Source organism: Rattus norvegicus, chromosome 6, assembly GCF_036323735.1.
Source record: "Rattus norvegicus strain BN/NHsdMcwi chromosome 6, GRCr8, whole genome shotgun sequence".
Lineage (NCBI taxonomy): Eukaryota > Metazoa > Chordata > Mammalia > Rodentia > Muridae > Rattus > Rattus norvegicus.
Genome location: NC_086024.1, coordinates 55,400,581 through 55,424,084, shown reverse-complemented (window position 1 = coordinate 55,424,084; position 23,504 = coordinate 55,400,581). Strand labels below are relative to the sequence as shown.

Genomic DNA, 23,504 nt, shown 5'->3' with positions numbered 1-23,504 from the left:
TTCATGTCACCTCACCTCTGTTTAAATCTGCAGGAGAAGCTCTACACCTGATCCACCTGCCTGCCACTAGCCATGTGGCCGAGAATGCTCCACCTGCCACTTTGGTGCACACATTTTCTGTGAATTTATCAGTATCACTGTCACCTGTGATCCCAGGATTTCCCATGGTAATCAACCCAAGGCCCTTCACTGAGGCCTTCAGGGTGAACAGACTGTCAGCAACGACCTTTGAGGTAAGCAGCCTCTCACTTCTGCCCCCAGATCTACAAAGAAGATATGCCCAGGATCTTGATCCAGTCTACATGGCACGCCATCTAAAGTGACTCCCAGCAAACCGGTGAGGCAGAACAAAGGACCTGAACCCCGGGTGATGGATACTTCCTCTAACTTCTCGAAAATCCTCCTGGGCGACTGGCACCCCATGCCCCGGATTCATGGACTAGTGAATTAGATTCAGCAGGACAGCGTGTGTAATGCCCTGTTTGGGTCTTGATTACGTAACTGCAACCTAATTGCCTGACACGTTGTATCTACGTTATTGTTCTAAACATAAAAGTTAGATCTCCACCCCATGGTAATCTCCAGAGTCTGAAATCCCAGGCATCCTTTGGGCGCTGTCTCTGCCCACCCCTCCCCTTTGTCCAGGCCCAGTTCTGACAGGCGACTCTGACAATTTGGGTCCTTGACCTTGAATCTAGGAAGTCTACTCTGCTGTTCTTAAATCCACCTCCTCCCTCTACATCCCTAGGAGAGCTTGAAAGATACAGGAAGCTCAGGGTCCTGCGGCTGGCCTGTAGAACCCACGCCCTGTCATCATCCTATGGGAGTTCCCGGGATCCAGACACTGGTTCCAGGACTCAGCTGCCCTGCCTATCTTATTCTTGACATCTGGCCTGCCTTTAGCAGCTGCTGCCAGTCTGTTTCCCTAAGCCCCGCCGACTGCTCACACTTACAGAGTGCTGGACACCACTGAAAATGATTCTCACACCCCTGCACTTGACATCCTCAAGGAACAGCGGTGGTGATTTGCCTCCTATTACCTTCGAGCTGAGGACACGAAGCACGGGAAGACGGTGTGGTTTGTCCAAGCTCTCACAGTTTGTAGCTGAGCTGTGGCTGGATAGCCCCGGACCTCTCATTTTCAGCATCTTTATTGAGCTGTTAATTCACAAGTAGACCCCATTTCTGCCAAGCAGAGGGTCTCCACAGCTCCACAGGGACAGTCATGGGCCAGGACTCTTCTCCTGGATTATTGTCTTTATAAGGAAAGCTCTGAGCCATCCAGGCAGGGGAGGGACAGCAGGTGGGACCCAGCAGCAACAGAGGAACTCTCCAAGGTCCTGTGAAGGCCAGTGGCTTCCTCTCTTTCCTCCTCCCACGGCTTAGTCTGAGCACCTCACTAACTGCTCCGAGTACTGTGGACCCAAACAATTTGTTCAGCTTTGTTCAGGATGATGTCAAAGACCACATTTATAAAGCCAAACTTATGGTTAACCCCAGAATTCTACAGCCAGATTTCTTGCAGCCAAATTGAAGCTCCCTATTCCCCTCTGGTGCCTCAGGGGAGCCCTTTCTCTCCACTCCCCTCCCCTGACTCAGTTTCCCCATATATGAAGTGGAGAGGCACTCTCCAACTTAGAGTTGTTGTGATAAATAAAATACCATGACTGGCTTGGCAAGAGGCAGCCACATAAACATTTGATAGTCGCTGGTGAGAGCAGAGACAGGTTTTCCCATTCGCGTTGGTAGGAGTGCAATCCCTTTGGTTTGAAGATATAAAATCTGGGCACTTGAGAGAATCCTACTTGCTTCCTGTAGGGTGTCCAAGCTGGTTCCTGAGTGTGATGTGGAAGGGAAGGATTACTACCTAGGGACACAGAGGAGGACTCAGCCTGAGCAGGAAGCTGGTGTACTTTACATGAGGAGGCACTGAGTGTCTCTGCAGGAGCCTGGTCAGGTGGATGTGAACTCCTCAGGTGGGAAAGCAGCCCTTGCAGGGAGTGTTTAACACTGGAGCACAGCACTTAGGCCAGCTCATTCAAACCTCACAAAAAACTTATGAAGCTGGTGTTATTGTTATTCTCATGTCACAGACAGGGAAACCAAGGCATGGGGAAACTAGGTTAGCAGAATTCAGGCTCTGAAGTTTGTTGCAGAGTCTCTGCCTCACCTTGCATAGAACGGATAGCCCAGCTCTGGATGAGGCTGTGAGGCTTATCCACAGACAGGCTGTCTGCTGACGCCAGCCCACCTCGTCCCTCTCTCAGCTCTCATCTTGTCCTCCACCACTGTACACACTCCTTGGTGGCTACCACCTCTTCCTGTAACCAGTCTAGATCTCGCAAGGTCACACCTGATACCCACCACCTCCTCCATGCTGCCCTCTCTAAGTAGAGAGGCGTCAGAGCACTCTCCTGCCTCCCGCCCCTCACCTCTGCTGTAAAGTGGGAGTTGCTCACTTAGCACAGGAATGGTTTCCCGAGTTATAATCACATGGGGGGAAAAAAGCTAAAGGGACAGGAATTCCCCTGGGCTTGCACAGAAGTTAGAAGTTCAGCAGAGGGATGGGACCAGAGCCAAGTGCTTTATCACACCACGAGGAGTGTCCTGGCCCTCGGTGTAGCAAGCAGCCAAAGTTCTAGAAGAAATCCAGTGCTAGAGGTCGTAGTGCAGCGGTAGAGGAGTGTCTAGTGTGTAGTCAAGTACTCTACTGCTAGTAGTTGTCTAGTAGGCTCTGGGTTCAATCCACACTAGAGGGGGAGAGAGAGAGAGAGAGAGAGAGAGAGAGAGAGAGAGAGAGAGACAGAGACAGAGACAGAGACAGAGACAGAGACAGAGACAGAGAGACAGAGAGAGACAGAGACAGAGAGACAGAGACAAAGAGAGGCAAAGAGACAGAGAGAGACAGAGAGGAAAGGAAACATGAAGAGAGGAGGGATTTAGTCCCAGCTGTCTGCCTCAATCTGACTTTACTACTGTAACAACATAGCATAGACTGGGCTTTATTTATTCATTTTTTTTTAATGAAGAAAAGGCAGTGATTTTTTCCTGTTTCTGGAGGCTGGCGAGTCCAATGTTACGGTGTTGATATTTGGCCTGGGCCTTCTTGCTGCACAAGATTCTGACCAAAGCACTGTGGTGAGGGGACAGGGAAGAGAGTAAGAGAGTCCCACCAGGAAACCCTAGGAAGCTGGCCTGCGTCTGTATCGGCTCGCTCTCAAGACAAAGCATTGGTTCACTTAGAGAGGCTCGCACTCACCACCCACCAACATAGATACTGGTTAGCTCACACCAGCCAGCACCGTGACGCTGCTCCCTCCTTCCCAACACACCCATTTTAGAGGACAGTTAAACCATAAGTCCCTGGGCTTGTAGGACTTGTGTCCAGGACAGCTGAGGGGCCTGTCTGGGGGTCAGGTGCTGAGTACACCAGGTTTTAAAATCTGGGTCTTTCCATCCCCGGTTAGTTACAACAGAATGTCTCCAGAATAGTTTTCTTTCCTATGAAAAGCAGCATCACCCATGGGAGGGGCTTCTGAGACGAGTCCACGGGGCTTCTGTTGGAATGACTAAGGCAGAGGAGTGACTGCCTCTGACACTGAGTGAAGAGTGGCCACCCGGGGTGGGATGCTTCCTTCTCCATAAAAGCCCCTTGCGAAATGCTTGCCTGCACAGCCGGCCTTCCCCGTGGATGCTGAGAATCTTATGTTTCATTTCTAGGTTGTCACCACTGGGAAAGAACAACTAGATTTTGAAACAGGACCAAAAGCATTTGATTTGCAGATTTATGTTAAGGATGATGTTGGTGTCACAGACGTGCAAGTCCTGACTGTTCAGGTGACAGATGTGAATGAGCCACCTCAGTTCCAAGGCAGTTTGGCACAAGGTGAGACAGACCCAGGCGGTGGCATCAGGGAGGGCCCTGCGGGACAGAGCCAAACAGAAAAAGTAAACGAACAAGCAGCTGCTTCTGCAGAAAAGACAGCTGCTTAAGGAGCAGGGAGAAATGGAATGTCTTCCTCTCAGCATGCACGGCCCTGACACCCAGCAGCTTTTAGAGCTTTGCATCTGTGCCCCTCTCTGTCCCTCTCAGTCCCAGAAGAATTCTGGAAGAATATAGGGACCTCGAAATGGAGCCCTTTAGAAGGACCTGGGCTCAGCCCACCATAGGTTTGTCACTGTATTCTGCACTCATTGACCAGCTCACTTATTCTCTGTCCTTCATGGACTCCCTGGGCACTGTGTGCCCTGGGCCTGCCTGAGAGACAGGCCAGGGATGTTCTAAGGAGACGGAAAGCTGGGAAAAGTAGCTTGGTAGTGGGATGCTTGTATCGCATGCCGTGGGTTCACTCCCCAATATCACACACACATAACACACACACACTACACACACAACACACACACCACACACACAGACATACACCACACACCACACACACATACACACACACACCACACACACACATACACACACACACCGACACACACACACACACACCGACACACACACACACATACACACACACATACACACACACAGACATACACCACACACCACACACACACACACATACACACACACCGACACACCCACACACACACACACACACCGACACACACACACATACACACACACATACACACACACAGACATACACCACACACCACACACACACACATACACACACACACACCGACACACACACACACACACCGACACACACACACACACACACCGACACACACACACACACACACACCGACACACACACACACACACACACACATACACAAATGGGGGTGAGGAATGTCTCAGCATGGACAACTTCTTCTTATGCGAGCCTGGTAACCTGAGTTCAATACCCAGCACCAACATGAAATCGGAACGAGCGGGCTGCCCCACAAGCTGTTCTTTGATCTTGTGGCATGTACACCCACGTACGTCATGCACACAGGTGTGCGTATGTGTTCACATGCAGAGAGAGACGTTATGATAAATAAACTAAAAGAAAATAATGCCGATGGCAGATCCTGGTGGCAGTCCCCTTCAGATTTCGCCAAGCTCCTCACTCTGTGTGTGCTCTCTGTACAGTGAGACCCCCAAGTCCATTGCTCCTCTTGGGCTCTCTCGGAATCACCACTCAGACATCCTTCTGTTTTATCAGATGTCTCCTGGGTCTCCAAAAGGCTTCTCAAACTTATCAAGAGTCTCAAACCAAACTCTTTATGTCCTGCCTCACCCTATTCCCTCCCCCAACCTCCTCTAGTCTCTTTCCTATTTTAGTGGCTAACACATCCAAGTTTACCCGGAGGCTGCATCTGAATTCTGACCCTATCACTTACTACATGAGACAGCTCTGTAGTCTTTCCCACAGTCCCTCCACTGTAAAATCCCAGTTACATTATCAGAATGATTAAAATGCCTTCCTTATTACGGATCTGTTATGAGAACAAAGGAAGGGTGGATATGACATCTTCAACATGGTACACGCAAGGAACGTCCTTTCAACATCCTTGGCCACTTCTCGGAAAGCAATGTGGATCCTTGCCACCCTTATCACTAGGAGCGCCGTAGCAGGTGGAATTAGCTCTGGTCTCTTCCCTGAGCGTCTGAGACCTCTGTAGGTCCCTCCATCTCTTTCCTGCTCCTCTATATGGCCACTCATTACAAACATTCCGCTGGGAGTCCAAGTGGTTCACAGGGTCGCTTTAACATAAGGAGGTGGATCTGAATGTGAGTGCCATCACACTGGAGGCACTAGGGTGGCCTCCCAACTTCTCTCTCATCCTGGTCCTCTTTCCAAGCTAACAACAGTCCATTTCACCTCCCAGTGGAGGAGGTGACTGAAGACGTGACACCCAGTGTTGTAGAGCTCTCCATAGACAACTTGGTTCAAGTGGATTTTTCAGTCTTATCCTTGCTGCTCTCTGTCCCATGATGCCAGGAAGCCTAGCTGGTTCCCTTTAGTTGCAGCATCTGGATGGCTGGTGTTGGAGCTCCCCATCTGATGAGACACTTTTATTCTTCTTTGATTCGGAACAGGTTTAAACCTCTATATCACAGAAAGAACAAACCCTGGTTTCATTTACCAGGTGGAGGCATTTGACCCAGAAGACACAAGCCGGAACATACCCCTCAGGGTAAGTATCCTAGGCTACTGCTGTTCATAAGAGCTTTGGGGCAGAAACCTGATGGCCATGCCTAGCAGGTGGGTATTAGGGGCAGCAGGTTTAACAAGGTCTCTAGGTGCACAGTACTTTGTGATCTTGTTGAGCTCCTGTGCCCGTGACAGCTGACACAGGCATGCCTTGCTCATGTGAGAGGCTGCAGGAGAAGCTTCCCAGGCCTGGCCAAGTCAAGCTGGCAGCATTTGCTTTCAACCTGATAGAAAGCCACCTCTGTTATTTTAAACATACGTAGTAAAGTACACCCCAAACAGGAACTAGCATTCTTTCTAAGAGATGGAGTCAAGCTTGTAGCCAAGACATTTTTCTTTTTAAGGGAAAGTTAAGTCTCAAGGGGTTTTGGTGCAGAGCAGGGACTGGTCCCAGGGAGTTGAGAGACAGCTGAGATGACCTCTCTCTCCCATTTGAAATCAGATTCCTTCTTGGCGCTGGGGCTCTTAGACCCAGCAACCCCAAGTGAAGCCTCTCAGCTATGCTTCGGAGGGTGCTTCTCTTTGCTTTGTTGAGGCTGAACTTACCCTTCAGCAAGTTTGGTCCCTGCCTGGACCAAACTGGAAGAAAACACAATGGGAGGAAAACATTTACCAAAGGAGCAGGCACACAGCTGCCAAGCCTACCCTCTAGAGAGGACTACTCTCCAACAGGAAGGTTGGCCATTGGTAGCACCACAGCCTGCTGTTCCCATTCACTGTGGATTTGCAGCTCCAATGGGACCAGTTTTTCTAACAGGAAAAAGTGATCCAGGGGAATCATCTCCAGCATCAGTGTAGGCAGCCATAAGGTCTGAAACAGCTGCTGGGAGGTTATGGCAGCCATCTCTATAATAACAGATAGCTGTTCTTAGAAGACATCCTTCTGTTCAAAAACATCCATCCATCCATCCATCCATCCATCCATCCATCCATCCATCTGTCTGTTCGTTCAAGATACATGCATGTCCGCATTTACATAAAGAAGAGAACATGGAATGGGTGGGCAGTGTCCACTCTAGTGAAAGCAACAAGGCTGTGTGATAAAACTTTTCCTGAGGAGATGCTACACCTACATCTACTCGCCCCACGACAGACCAAAGCATGGATAACGCTGAAATACAATACGGTGAACCAATGAGTTCTACTGGGCCTGCTTACAGTAAGTAATATGGGTGATACTTGTAGCAGCAGGAATGACTCAAAGACAGGGACATCACCAAAGCACACCTCAGCATGGATGACAGCTCACAACCTGGGAGCCTGGGGCACACCGCACAGCCTGTGGGCAGCTCAACAGGTTGGAGCATGTCCTTTCCTGGGAGGTGCCTCAGTTGGTCTACCCTCTTCCAGGCTGCCAATGGGCTCTCAGTCTTCCTTATTGCTTACTCTGGCAGGGAACCTAGTCAATTTCAGGGACTTCCTGAAGCTATTCTGAGTTGTTTACCTTCCTGCTTAAGGAGCTTCCCTACACGGTAGGATATTTCAACCTCTGAACAAACTGTTAAACGACAAACAGTAAGTGCTTTAAGTGAGTGTTTACTAAGAGCATACTTGTTATGGAGGGCAAGTACAACAGAAAATATAACCACAGTGGAGGATAGGAGGGGTGTGTGTGTGTGTGTGTGTGTGTGTGTGTGTGTGTGTGCATGCATGCACATGCACATGTATGCATGCACTCATGGAGGCCAGACCCCTCAGCCAGGGTCTCTAACAGAACCTGGAGATAAGTAGAGACCAGCAAGCCTCAGTGAGGCTCTCATAGCTGAGCCCCACACTGTTAGGATCATAGCCACTTTCAACCTCTCCTGTTTTTTGTTTGGTTCGTTTGTGTTTGTTTGTGCCAGAGTCTGAACTCAGATCCTCATGTTGTATACCAAGCGCTCTTACCCATTGGGCCGTCTCTCCAGCCACAGTTATGTGGTTTATAATCATGTTCCATGAAAAAGTAGAAAATTTTCTATGTAAACTAAGTCTTTCTACGTAGAACTATAATTTGATAAAAACAACAGCAACAACAACGAGACAGGGTCCTCCAGTGAGGTCTGCCTATTCAGACTTCTCTAAGCCTTGGTGTATAAGACAGGAGGCCCCTGAGACGAATGTTATCATGAACTACCAGAGGGACAGCACTAAAGAAAGTAGGGACAAGGTTAGAGGGACCCGCATGTCCCTGTTTTTCTCAACTTCCACGGTGCCATGTCTGGGTACCGCTGTGTTCTGTGTGTGATGTGTGTGTACACCCAGTGATGCTCACTTGGCGGACCGATGACTGTGAAGTTAGCCTAGGCTGCACTGAGGCCTGTACCAGCCCCTTTCCTGTTGCTGTGATAAAATACTATGAACAGCTGGGTGCTGGCAGTGGTGGTGCGCACCTTTTAATCCCAGCACGTCAGAGGCAGAGGCAGCAAGATCTCTGAGTTTGAGGCCAGCCTGGTCTACAGCGTGAGTTCCAGGACAGCTAGGGCTGAACACAGAAACCCTGTCATGAAAAACCACCGTCCCCAAAAAACAACCATAAAAAACAAACAAAAACAAAAAAACCTAACCAACCAACAACAACAACAACAACAACAACAACAACAACAACAATGACAGCAAGGAAAAAGTAAAAAAAACAAAGATAGAAAATAAAATAAAATAAATACTACTTAGAGGATGACATAAACTCCATTTCAGGAGCACGTCAAAAGGAAAGTCATCAGTTCCGGGAACTGACCACCATAGGCCATCAGTCCCAGGAACTAAGCTGTAAGTCACCGACCCAGGGGACAAGGCCATAAACCCCCCATCTGTGGAGGAGCCTGGAGAGAAGCATAGGATGAGGAATACCTTATCTCAGGATGGCCGCCTGTGCTGGGCAGCCTTATACAGATTGGGTACCTCATCCTAAGCATTCATGACATAGGAATGCAGACCACAGGCCACCTGACTGGCAGAAGCCAATCAGAAACCACCCACGTAGCTTTCCCAGCCTCCACCAATGAAATTTTAGATTACCTAACCCACTTTCTAAGGTCTCACTAAATATAGAACTAACATCAAAATCGTACTAATGCCATTGCTTTGATTCTACCAATCGCATTAGAGATTACCTAATCCTTCTGGAAAATTCCTCTAGCCCTGCATAAAAAGAGACCTGGGAGCTCCCCCGAGGGTTGCCATTTTATGAATGGTTGACCCCTACGTGCTGGTTGTTTCTGCAGAATGAAGGCTCTTTGCCTTTGCATACTGAGTCTGGGCTCTTCCTTCAGCAGTTCTCAGACCCTAACACTATGACCAAAGAAACTTAAGTAAGAGTTTATCTTGGCTTATGGTTCCAGAGGGATAAGAAGATTCCCTCATGACTGGGAGATGTGGCAGCCAGCTGCAACTGCTGACACACATGTTATACTGCAGGCACAAAGCAGCAAGTAAGCCACAAACCACAAGCAGGTGAGGCTTTGTGCTCTCAAAGCACACCCATAGTGCTATACACCAGCTCAACTTCCCAAAACATTACCACAAATTGTTCAAATTCCCAAGACTATGGGGAGCATCTATCATTCAAACTATCACAGGGTGTGTGTGTGTGTGTGTGTGTGTGTGTGTGTGTGTGTGTGTGTGTGCAGACTGCCTTCAAACTCAGAAAGATCTGCCCAGCCCCACCTTCAGAGTGCTTGGATTAAAGACATGCGCCATGGCACCTGGCTATCGCTTTATTTTTGGTGTCTTCAGGCAGTGTCTCATAGCCCGGGGTGGCCTCAACCTTGCAATCCCCTGCCTCAACTTCCCAGGTGCTAGGACTACAGGTATACTAACTATCCCTAGCTGGATTTCTATTTTTAAATTTCCCTTTTAAAACATCTCCAAGTTATACAGTTGGCAAAGGGGTCCATTCTGTCAGAAACCCATTCCAGGTGCAGTTGTCCTTGAAGGGAGGCAGCTCTCTGTGACCATAAGCCAAGATAGACTCTTACTTACGTTTCTTGTCACCAGTGTGACAAAGTAGCTCCCTTTAAACTATGCAGCTATGTCAAAGTGGTTTGGAGGAAAACGTAAATCTAGGCATGTACAGACTGTGGGGTTATTTGAAGAGAGGTACTTTTGGCTTGTCAGAGAAAGCGTTAATGATGTGTTTAACTCATGTGTAGGACTGTACGGCTCTATGGACAGCTAGCACTGTCTAGAAGGATCAAATACTAGAGAAAGAGTAAAAATGGTTTAGGCAGTGCTAACTTCTTCCTAGCCCTTGTACTTAGATGGTTGTTTTGGGGCACAGGGGTAGGGGTAGGGTCAGGGAAGGGTCCCAAGAGGTATAGTTTGCTCTGCAAAGTAGAAAGGATACGGTTAACTCTCAATTGATTAAGTCTATGCTGATCACCTTTGGCTTGAAATTGCAACCTCAGGGGAACTTCAAACCCTCACGGGTGTCCTGACTCCTCAAGTCACCAAGAGTTTGGGGTTATGAGGTCTAGATGTAGTGGGGAGGGTGCACAGTGGCCAATTGTTAGATCAGAAAGTCTAGCACACTGGTTTTGAATGCTTTCTCCTGTCTGGCATATACTGAGAACAGATGAGGCTGCATAGAGAATGCAGATTCCTGCACTCAGCAGGCAAACACTGAATTAGCATGCAAACTTCAGCCTGTTTGTAGTACAATGCTCAGAACTGACCGGCGCTGAGCTCAGCGAGAACAGACTTGGGCAAGCACTGAAGCACACCCGGAAAGCCACCTGGGCTAGGTCCGAGGCTGTTGCCTTTGCTGATGGGCTCCATAGGATTCCATCCCCTGAATGAAGGGTAGATTCCACAAAGATCTGGCACACACACTGAATCCCTGACTCTGCCAAGTGAAGAGCATTCCAGTCTGTACCCAGTTTAAGGAAGTGACATCACATCACAGATCGTGTAAAATGGGGGTGCATGCAGAAGTCACTGCCTTTCTCCTTCATTGGATCCTTTTAAAAAACCTGATAAGCATGCAGTTGCATTTTTTTTTTGACCACCCTTTTTACTGCCTGGACCTGTGCAACCAGAGATAAGTACTGTGTATTTTTTTAATGTTTCAGTGGCTACATTAAAAGTACAAGAAACCAGGTACCATTAATTGCTGTTAGAGTACAGACACTCTAGATGCTCTTCTCTCCATCCCAAAAATCAGGCCACACAGCCCTGCAGTCTGTCCCTTAGGACAAAGAACTGACAGGTGCCTGCAGTGACTCAGCCCAGCCTCCGTCACTCCCTCTGCTGCCCGGTCTGAGCTAGTACCTGCCTCCTGGAATGTAGGCTAACTCACAGGCTCTGGAAATACCATCACTCATCAAAAACCTATGAGTCAGAAAGTCCGCTTTGTTCTGGAAATCTGAAGGTTCTTTCCTCCAGGACTCCTGTCATGCTAAACATGGCACTTGTCTTTCCTACAGAAGCTATTCTTTGGGACTTGAAGGGAAGACTTCCTTTCCTTTAGGACCCCCATCATGCTGACTATGGGCATGATGACACACACATACACACACACACCACACACACACACCACACACACACACACCACACACATACACACACACATACACACACACCACACACATACACACACACATACACACACACGTACACACCACACACACCACACACCACACACACACACACACCACACACACACATACACACCACACACACATACACACACACATACACACACACACACCACACACACATACACACACATACACACACACCACACACATACACACACACGTACACACCACACACACACACACACCACACACCACACACACACACCACACACACACACATACACACCACACACACATACACACACACATACACACACAGACCACACACATACACACACACATACACACACACCACACACATACACACACACACACACACACACACACACACACACACAAGGGTTGAAATCTCTTTCCTAATATAATACATCTGAAGGATGATCTCATGTCAATTTCTTTCTACAGACCCGTCCCTCTGTCCTTTCTTTCTACGTTATGTTATAATAGTTACATTTTAGCCTAATTCAATATGTATAACATACCATCAAATGACAAATGAGATATTTGACATTCGTTTTTCATATGTTCTGAAAACGTGGTGTACACTTTACTCCTAGACTCACTTCCTTTAGACCAGCCACACTGAAGGTGCTATTGGAGCCAAGCACATGGGCTGATGTGGGTGCTCAGGTCACATCTTGATACAGTTATGTCCTCTGGGGTCCTTCTGTGTCCTGATGCAGGTACAGGTAGAGCTGGGATCCAGAGTCTGCACACAAAGGAAAAGACACTGTGCTTGTGAATGCTCAGATTTCTAGCTTTCTTCTGGCACCCACACAGTATTTTCCTACCTGGTGAAGGGGGCTTGCACTCCCACCCTCCCTGCGTCTGTCTCATTGTCAATGGCCTCCTTGGAGACTCTGGGGAAACTAATAGGTTTTGCAGCCGGAGGCAGAGCAGTCTAGTGCACAGTCCTTTCATTAAGGGGCTTTCTCAGACCCTTCCATTAAGGAAGGCCTTTTGGATGAAACGAAGTGTGCTTTGTCTTCACCGGGGCAGACAAAAGATTAAATTAAAAGGGCAATGACCTCACTGTCAGTAGAGCAACAGAACACTCTCTTACGTCTTCTTGCTCGTGGCTCTGAGGGGCGCCCAGCCATTCCTTCTTCCCATGAGTACTCTCTGCTGAACGGACCCATGGAGTTCATGAGTAGATGGCATATTTACCTATCTATTAACTGTTGTTGTGTAGGGAGTGTGCATGTGAAGGTCAGAGAACTGCTTGGAGGAATTGTGCTCAGGGAGTTCAGGGATTGGTGGGTTTGGGTAGGTTTTCAAGTCTGGAAGGGGGCTCAGAGCTTTTACCCTACACGGCCATGATGCCTCCCCCTTTCCTTCCTGATAGCTTTCCCAGCGCATGCCTCCCACAATATGTCCTGCCTGGGAACACTGAAGTCACCCCTTGATGTCACAGTAAAAGTCACTGTACTCTAGGTCTTCATATGAGGCTCACAGAGGAAAAGCCCTTGGTCTCAGACGATTCCATCCCCAGACCCACAGCTGCTGGTGACTGTGCATGCTTCTGGGGAGACCCTCTGGTCAATGGAAATTGTTGCCCTTAAGACTGGCAGAGCCTGGGTCATGGAGACAGGACTCAAGACTCCTCAGGGCTTTCTTCCCAAAGAAGGGACAGCTTTATCAGTAAGGCTTAATAGACATTAGTAAGTCAGCTTTGGGCACTGAAGACATAGCTCAATCCTCAGAGTGCTTGCCTAACATGCACAAAGCCCCGGGTTGAGTCCTTAGGATGCCATAAAATCTGTTATATAGCAAGTTGGAGGCCAGCCTGGGACACATGAAATGCTGTCTCAAAAACAACAAATAAGCGAGCGCTATAAAATTCCCAGTGCACAAATTTGTCAACGTCTCTTAAAAACACTTCAGTGGCTGCCATCCCCACTTAGCTTCTCCGCACAGACAGATGCCAGGGTATGCCACAGTGGGGCAGCTTTACCTCGGTGTTGTCTTCTTCAGTAAAGTCTTCCTTCCTCCTCCCCTCATCTGCCACTCCAGAGCTGGAATGGGAATAGCGTAGAAGAAAAGAGAAAGGGGAATGGATGGGGTTTTTGTTCATTTTGTTTACTTGCTTCACAATATTCAGCTTACATCGAGAAGTCTAACAGACACGTGGCACTGTATTTGTAACCCTCCCGGGCTGATTGAAAGACCCCATTCGGTGAGGATGGGTTTGTGTGTAAGGAACTCCCAAGAGCAAGTTCTCAGCAGAAAGGAGATTTATTTGCCCCAAAGGGACAGAGGACAGGGAATAAGAGACAAAGACAGGAGACAGAGGATGAGGGGGAAAGGGAAGGGAGAGGACTGTTTCTGGATAGAGAGGAGACAGATGCGGCCCATAGACAAATGACAGTTTATGAAGGTAAAAAAGGAAACCCCATGTTAGGAGGAGGTGTTTAATTTTAATTGGACATGCTAATTAGGGTGGTCAAAGAGGTCTTTTGACTGCTGGACTTCTATACTTTGATAGCTGGACCTTGGTTGTCAGCCCCAGGAGGAGGAAGTAGCCAAAGGGAATAGACTTTGGTGGCTTTAGGAGTATAATCTAATGGTTTCAGCAAGGCAGGGGCTGGGGGAGAGATGGAGAGAACAAGGCCTTCCAAAGCCGCGTACTCCAATGAGCTAATGTACCTGGTGCAGGGGTAGGGTAGGAGGGTACCGAATTCAGTGTCTTGAAGTATCATTGTTATATCCTGGACAAGGACTCTTGCTTCCATCTGGAAACTGGCTCAACGTGGCATGGATACCCTGTTCCTAGGAGACAAGGCTGAATTCATGTTGATCTTTGCACTGAAGGGCTGACAGCCAGGGATGGCTGGGCAAGACACCCCTCGTTATATCGCCAGCTGCTCCCACACTGTAGCAAGGAGCGAGAGAAGAGGTTGCTGGCCCCCTGGGAGCTGACATTTCTGGAAACTGGGCCACCTCACCTTCCCTCTGGCTAAACCGAAAGCACTCTGCAGAGAGAATAGGGCAGGAAGGATGGCCTGTGTCTTCCAAGAGGAAGTTTTTGTGACCAAGGGCAACAAGGAGTCACCAAGAGCCTACAAACAGAACAGTGGGAGGCAGGCAGGGATAGTCCCAGAGGAAAGCAGAGAGCTTGTCTAACAAGCATTTGTTCGCTGAATTGATCTGATTACTCAGGACTTTTCTCAGCCAGGACTGGGGCAGAGAGGGGCTGCAGTTGTTTTTCATTCTATTTAATTTCTGTTTTCCAAGAATGAATATCAAGGGAGAGCTTTGATTAAACAAGCCTTTAAAAAGGAGGCAAGAATGCCAGGTTTTACAGAAAGCCTTACTGAGTTGCTGGCAGGGGGCCACATGACACAATATTTCTAGTCTACAGTATTATCTTCTTTCTGAGCACTGCGTGGCCTGTGAACAAAGCGTGGAGACTGAGGGAATCAAGAATTAGCCTAGCACTGATTATACATATATACATAAACACATACATACATACATGCATGCATGTATACATACATACATACATGCATGCATACATACATAAACACATACATACGTGCATGCATACATGCATGCATGCATGCGTACATACATACATAAACACATACATACACACATGCATGCATACAGACATACATACATTCACACATGTAAAGATTATCGAGATTCCAGGGAATCAGCATAATGGAAATGAAGAGGAAACCCTCAGGCTCCCAGTCTCTGCTCACCAATGCCAGTTCTACCTGTTGCTGTTTCTTTGACGCTTGTTCAGCAGTTGTTGAGACTATAGGCTAGACTCATGGTTTCATAGCCACATATAGCATTACCACACTTAAACAAAATGGAGGGCATGATAATTGCTTTAAGATTTTTGATGCTGCTATGGTTGGCTCTGAGATACCAAAGGATCTCGCTTTGAAATGCAGGCTGACCTGGACTCCAAGGCAATGGTCCCAGCTCTGTCCTGCTGGCATTACAGATGCACAAGAGCTTACTCTGCTTTTTAAGAGAGTTTTCAGAGATGGGAATGTCGGTCTCTCATCAGTGAGAAATTACAAGGAAGAAAACCCCATTTTTGAATCTCTAACAAAACCCCACTGAGCATCTGTGTGGGAGCAGCTTCTGTTACACGATGGGACTATGGACACAAAGGACACCTTTTCCTTTGGGACCTTACTCTAATTTTTAAGGTGCTGGGGTCGGGGAGAGGGATTGAACTTGGGGCCTTATATATGTGAGGCAAAAACTATACCCCTGAGCTGCACCTTCATAACAGGATCTTACATTTTGGCTGAACAGTAGAAGCTACCACCCAGTATGGGTCCAGCATGTTCGAAGCATTGTCATAGCACTGTGGCGGTTTGAAAAAGAATGGCCCCCAAAGGCCCATATATGTGAATGTTTAGTCACTAGGGAGTGCAAGTATTTGAAAGGATTAGAAGGATTGGGAGCTGTGGTCTTGTTGGAGTAAGTGTGGGCCTGTTGGGGGAAGTGTGCTACTGGGGGTGGACTTTAAGATTCCAAAAGCCTGGGGCTGGGGATTTAGCTCAGTGGTAGAGCGCTTACCTAGGAAGCACAAGGCCCTGGGTTCGGTCCCCAGCTCCAAAAAAAAAAGAACCAAAAAAAAAAAAAAGATTCCAAAAGCCTACACTAGGCCCAGTGCCTCCCCCTCTGTAAGATGTAGCTCTCAGCTACTGCTCCAAAGCCAGAGCTGCCTCCTGCTCTCTGCCGTGATAATCATGGACTAAGCCTCTGAAACTGCAAGCCACTCCCAAATGAATGCTTCTTTCTTTTATGAGTTTCCTTGGTCATGGTGTCCAAGGTCAGCAATAGAACAGTGGCTAAGACAAGCAGGTTGTAGATTCCTCCAGGGCTAGGCTTTGCTGTTATCATCCTACACAAACTCAGAGATCTAGAAATGGTGGAACCAAGAGTCAATTCTTGAGGCCTTTCTCCAGAATCACATACATACTTTACTATCCCAGTTTGTGACATCATATCTCAAATGTGTCTAAGAGGTTTTGGTTCCTATAATTGCCTATATTGATTCCCCTTGCAGTGCCTCACCAGTAGTATTCTGTTCCCTTAGTTTGCCATAAGTGTTTAAAGGCAAAGCATATTTGCTGTCTCTGTATCCCAACGTCCCCACTGCTTAGAACCCAATAGATAGATTTGTCCCCCAGAATTTTATAGTGTACACATAATGATTCTGATTCTGATGCATGTAGTAAATGTCCCCATCACACTCAGCATGGGCCTCTGATGGTTGACATGTGAGGATTTCCTACAGGGAAGACTCAGCCCAAAGACACAGGACTCCTCTACATGTAGGTAGCTTATGGCCAATCTACTGCTGTTCAGGCAAAGAACCACAGAAATGATAAGGCTTGCAAAGTTGAACCTACAATGGAGAGGGGGGACTAGTCCTGAGAGAAAGTCCCAGAAGAGTACTTCCTGGCATTGCCCACCTGTCCCCTCTTGAAACTGGGCAAAAACCCCTAAATGAACACCAAGAGGATTTTGTTAAATAAATCCACATTTAAAATGCTGTGCTGTCATGAGCTAACTATGAGGAACAGTCAGATTTAAGGAACGAGTCTTAGAGCATCACATCCAGATCACACTTGGTCTCTTCCTATTTCAGAAGTTGATCCAGGTTGATAGGAGACAGAAGGCTATGAGGAAACACTCAAGACAGAAATAAAAAGAACACAATATTGCCATTTGATTATCACATCATCTTGAGATTTTAGACGGTGTGTATTTGCACAGAAAGAGCAGGAGGTAATCCATCAAAATGATTAGATTTCACACATGAATTTCAGCTAGTGACTTTTTAATATTTCTTCTGTCTTCTCCCATTTTGTGTAAATGTATGCTCATTACAACTAGAAAAATATCATTATATAACAAACAGAAAATAAATAGTTCTCAAACATGGTTTAAAGACCCTTTATTGGCCCAAGATGAAGCCTTTAATCTATTTTCTGGCCACTCTTTTTTGGTCATAGGAACTCCACATTGATCACACACCGCATCGTTGGTTGGAGACCTTGGCTATATGTTTTTGATCCTAGACTTTGGGGCCCATAGTTCTGGTTTCAAACCTTCAACTGTTTATTGAACTCATCATCTAAGGCCTTGGGGATAGATCACCTCTCATCTTAGCCATAGTTAATAAGGCCTCCTAACCTCAGAGCCCTTTGCAATAAAAGGTTATAAAGTATGTTCTTATTGCCCCTCATAGTTAACAGTGTGAATTCTCTTTCAGATTTTCCAATGGAAAGTGTAGCCTTTGTTTGCCTTTGTTTGTGGGTTCTTTTTTCTTCCATGCTTCTCCACCCTTCCAACCCCCTAACACTAGATAAGAGAGAAAAAAGGATAAAGGGGAGAGGGGGATGTTCTTATCATTGGACTACTTCTTGATGACTAGGGTATCAAGTTCCTTGGGGGTAAGTTTGATCTTTGTCATCAGGATATCTAATTTCTTCTTTGTGCACTACAATTACTTAACAAACCTCGACCAACAGTAACCAATAGCAACCAACCAACAGCCAACAGCCAACAGTCAACAGCAGAAAGGAGTGGAGCCATTGGTATTGTCCCTAAGTGACAAGGCAAGAGAAGGATCAGATCATGTACTCAGCCCATCTGATGCAAGCCCTTCTCCCACTTCCTTGACTCCATATCCCAGGCAAGGAAGCCATCTTGATGAACACCTGTAGAGGAACACAGCCATGGTCCTCCTGTGGCCTGGACCTTAGTGGGTTCTATGCATGAGCCTATGTGTTTCTATTAGATTTCATGGGTGTGACAGACAGTTGTTAAGTGAGTAGCACTGGTATCAAGACAACAAAAGTCTTCAACTACCCACATATGTGAAGACTAGGTTTATTAGTGGCCCTTTAGCCGGATAAAATTTGGGAGCAGTGTATCCTCAACTCTAAGTCCTGCTGTCTCCCACATTCTCAAGTCATGACTGTCTCTTCTCTAACTTTTTATCATTTCAATGAATGATGCTTGGGTACGTGTTTGTACTTTCTAATTGACAACTCTTTCAAGAATAAACACAAGGTCTCATTCATGCTGGGCATGGTCCTAATATCTAACATGGCATAGGCGTGCGTAAGCACCTAAGTGTTGATTAAAGTCAAGGGCTGGTGTTAGAGCCTGGTAAGCAAAAGTCAGAAGACAGGGGCATGAAGAGGAAGACTAGCAGCAGAACTTACCTGGGCAGGGACCCTTTGGTAAGTTTTCAGTAGTTGGAATAGCACTTTAGAGAGTCTTCATCAGAGGCAGGCATTCAGACCAACCACATCTAAAGGTCTTTCTCCTCAGCAGCCATGAAGTCTCAGAACTGCTTATCTAGGCACTGTCTGAAATCATTCAAAATGTTGTACATACCAAGAGTACCAAACAGGACAGAAGCAAACACACCTAAGGCTATGCTGACCTAATATAACTTTCCCTTGTTGTGCAGTACTTCCTCATTTCTCCCTCGAAGAACTTCAGAATGTCTGCTAATGGCACCCTCTTCTCCACCACAGAACTGGACTTTGAAGCAGGGCACAAAAGGTAACCTTACCAATGACCTTCCCTGATGTATAGCTATCCAAAACTCAAGAAAGGACTAGCCAGATTCCAACAGGGTGTTGGGTCCCTGAGCAACCTGGGCTATGGCTAGTTCAGATTCAGCAGGCTGAAAACTCTGGTCAGACACAGGCAGAGCAATAGATCATGGTGTAGGGGAGGGCATTCCCAGAACTGGGGACCAGGAGAGAGAGGACAGGGCCTGGGGCATCAAAGGATGCAAGTATGACAAGAAAGCATCTGAAGAGAGGCCAGGCTTTGGGAAGGAAGCCATAGGCCTTGGGAAAGCCAGGTGAGGCCTTTGGCTCTGTCCTAGTCAAGAGAAGTAGAGTAGTTATTGATGACAGAGTATAGGTCCATGGTGGAGTGCTTACCTAATGTACAGGAGGTTCTGGCTTCCATAACCAGCATCTCAAATGAATGAATGAATGAATGAATGAATGAATGAATGAATGAATGAATGAAATGGGAGCCTTGTGTTCTTGAGAGTGCAGCAGGCCCATTGCAGGGACATTGTAAAGGCAAAGGCTTGGCTGACTTGAGTAGGCATTTGTCCAGGGAGGTAGTAGCCATGAAAAAAACACTCCAGACTGAGAAATGAGCAAGTAGGCCTCGTGGCTAGAGAGGAGCAGAGGCCACATTTGACCCTTGGAAGCTGTATAAGCAGCAGGCAGCTGGAAAGGGGGCCGCCCACTTCACGTCATCCACTGTGGTCTTTCCCATTCCTCTTTGTACTGGGGTCAGCAAAGCTTGTTTCTCTAACTTGGAATTTTCCCCTGGCAGCTTCCACCTCCTTGTGGGAGTAAGAGACAGTAGGGACCTTGAAGCTTCCACAGCACTTCAGGTGACTATTGTGAACATCAATGATGAGATCCCACTCTTTACCAGGTAAGCCTAAGAGCAAGCCGACCTCACGTGGTCGACTTCCACAGCCCTCTTGGACACACTCATGACTAAACACAGAGATGTGCTTTGCCATGGCCTAAACAAGCGATGGGAAGGAGAGCTCTCTAGTGTCCTTCATGCCTCTCAGCCCCATGTTCCCCTTCACTCCCCACACATCCTGACCCACCACATTCACATACACCACGGCACTGTGGACATGGTAGAGAGAGGGGTGGAGTTGAGCACAATACTCCTGTGTGTCACTGTACACACAGAGGAAGTAAAGGCAAGACAGGCACTTGTTTACCAAAGTGCCCCATATTAATAGAACCCTAATACCATAATGGTGACCTAAGGTCACTGGCATACCAAAGTTTCTTCTTGGCTTGTGGATCCAGAAAGACACCTGGCTGTATCTGCTGCTTCCACATAGAGGTGAGATGAGGGAAAGGCTGTATGTGTATTAGGAAAGAGGGTGGATCTGTCCTCAACCTGGGCCCAAAAGAAGGCCGTGGCCTACTGCACACAGGGATTCAGGAAGATACCTTGGGATTCATAGCCAACAGATGACCTAAGCAGCCTGACTTCCTGCTACCCTGAGTAGGTACCTGTCCCAACCACAGGGAAACAGCACCATCTTGTGCTTGGGGGTCAGCAGCATTCATGGCTGTGGATGAATAGAGCACAAGCTACTCGAGCAAACGTAAAGGCAGGAGGCAGCTATTATCTGAGAATGAAAAGTAAACCTAGAGCCGGAAAGATGGCAGAGCAGTAAAGAGTGCTTGTGGCCTCTTATGGAGGACCACAGTCCAGTGTGTCAGATTCCAGAACCTACAGTAGGCAGCTCACAATAGCTTATAACGTCAGCCCCAGGGGATCCAATACTCTCTTTTAGCCTCCTCAAGAACCTGTACTCGTGTGCACACACACACACTTACACACACACACACACACACACACACACATACACACATAAACACACAGAGATAAATAAAATAAATCTTTAAACATATTAAAAATAAATGAAAACATTTGAAAAAGCCACAAGCATGAGAGCAAGGTCAAGTGCTTGCAAAAAACATTTTAAGAGTACTGGAGGGAAGGTTCAGTGGGTAGAGTATGTTCCATCCCAAGAGTCCATGCCCAAAAGCTGGGTGTGCTTGCACACTTATAAATCCCTGTGCTGGGGAGACAGACACAGACAAACCTGGGGCTCACCAGGCAGACAAGTGTACTTGGCGAAAAGCACTGTTTCTAAAAAAGGAAAACGGGTGGACAGCTCTGAGAAGTGGCATCCAAGGAAGTTCTCGGCTTCCAAATGCATATGTGCCCGCACAGCACACATAACAACCTGCAATCACATATGAAAAGAAACATGCTTTAAGACTGGGAGCTATTAAGCCTGTTGAATCCCCCAGACTAACCTCATGTCACTTTGCAGGCAAGCCACAGTTGAAAAGTTTCTGGTCATTTGCACTAGTCCCAGACCAATCCTAGTATTGTAAGTAATCTTCCCCCAGGGTCTTTCCCTCCGTGCCCAGTACTGGGTTCCAGAGAGCCTGGGCATTTCTACAGATGGCGTAGCCTAGAAACACAGCAGTAGGTTGAGAAACCATTGTGATATACAGAGTTCAGACTCGGGCTGAGTCATTGGCCCACACAGCTCTGTGTATTCACCCAAAAAATCTAGGAAGGTGATAGCTATGGGGTTGGCAATCAAAGAGCCTGAGACAGTCTCCACAGCACAGATAAAAAAACAAACTGATAGGATAGCTAAGAGAATCAAGTTCTCCTCTGGGCACCAACCTGCTCTGTACTGTGTCTTCTTTTTTTTTTTTTTTTTTTTTTTTTTGGTTCTTTTTTTTCGGAGCTGGGGACCGAACTGTACTGTGTCTTCTAAAATGCAGCCGTTAGCAATCTGGCAGAGAAGGGAAATGACCACCCAGAGGACAGCTTCAAACTCCGTGGTTCTCACTTGTAATTTTAGAGATGGACCTTTTAGGCTCTGAGTCAGCTTTGCTCCAGCGTTCACGGACGCCATCGCTGTGTGTCTACAGGAGCTTAGGCTCTAGAGAGGGCCGGACACCACTCATTTTGCTCAGGGTGTTCACTTACAAGCAACCCCATCCCTCAACAGTTGAAAGGATGCAGTTGGGGTTACACTGGGTGCTGAATCGAGAGCTCGCCCGACCCCTTGCATTCCTTGTCTCTCAAAACCTCTGCCAGTACAAACCATAAACTCTCTGATCGTGGATTACGAGATTGAATCTTCAAGCTGACTCGGGTATTACCCAGTCTGAGTGTGCGGCAGCCACGGCAGATGTGGAATCAGCCCTTCCTCTTTACGTCTGGCTAAGGCCGCCGCTGTGAGTGCTGTTTCTGTTGTTGAGACTGTCTCCCCATCTCGCCCCTGAGCGGAGATGTCTGACGGTCTGCTTCGTGGGTGTGATGTGTATGCTGGGAGGCTGAAACCACCGGCAGATTTGCTCTTTCCCTGCATGTGGCGCTGACTGAAGATCATTTTATTTCAGATGCCAGCAAGTAGCTCTTCCCCACTCTGCCTGGTGTCTTTGTACTCGCTGGAAGTCCTGTTGTAAGGGTGCCTGGCAGTGCCTTCCTGCATACTCACCCACCGTGAGGAAATGGCCCCCCTTCGCACAGAGAACGTGGTCACCGGCCCCACCTGCTGTGGCCCTGAGTTCTGGCAGCCAGGTGTAGTAAGGAGCTGAGTGTGAGATATGAATAATAATCATATTTATTCTCTCTGTTCTGGTAGACCTGAAATTCGGCCATTTTGTTAGATAGATGTAGGTATAAGTTGAGATATATTTTTTGACAGACATGAATCTTAGATTCCCCAAATCAAATACTAAAACTTTTTATCTTCTGCCACTCTTGCTACCAGAGCAACCCAGGAAAGATTGGCATGAGAGCTTGAGGCAGTGTCCCCAACAGTCAGCCCTGTTCCTTTCATGGGGACTTGGCACACCCGGCATGTACTATAGAGGCTTCAGAGCAGGGTTTAAGCTGCACGTCTGGACTTGGACCAGATACTTCTCTGTGACAGGGCTATCCTGTGTGAAGGAGTGTGGTTAGCAGCATCTCCCCCAATGTGGGAGAGCAACTCCATCCCCAGGTCATGACAATCAAAAAACTGTGTCCAAGTATACTCATCTCCCCGCTTGGAACTACTGCCTAGAAGGAGTCTAAGATGGGGTTAGGGACATATTCTTCCTATGTTGTCTTCGTGCTGCCCTAGGAAACTCAAGTCACCTCAGACACTGGAGACTGAATGCACATCCCTGGGTCTTCAGAG

The 23,504-nt window shown here is 47.4% G+C and overlaps 1 protein-coding gene across 3 annotated transcripts in view; it reads left to right on the top strand.

The window, feature by feature from the left end:
* Window positions 1-23,504, top strand: part of Cdhr3 (cadherin-related family member 3) — a 60,240-nt gene that overhangs the window by 5,370 nt on the left and 31,366 nt on the right. For all 3 annotated transcript variants that reach the window (XR_010052594.1, XM_063262750.1, XM_039113160.2), the window contains exons 2-6: window positions 34-233; window positions 3,721-3,886; window positions 6,044-6,141; window positions 19,194-19,288; window positions 20,087-20,191. Coding sequence is in view for 2 of the 3 variants with exons in the window: in XM_063262750.1 (XP_063118820.1) it covers window positions 34-233; window positions 3,721-3,886; window positions 6,044-6,141; window positions 19,194-19,288; window positions 20,087-20,191 (664 nt within the window). In the remaining variant the exon portion in view is untranslated. The remainder of the gene's footprint in view (window positions 1-33; window positions 234-3,720; window positions 3,887-6,043; window positions 6,142-19,193; window positions 19,289-20,086; window positions 20,192-23,504) is intronic.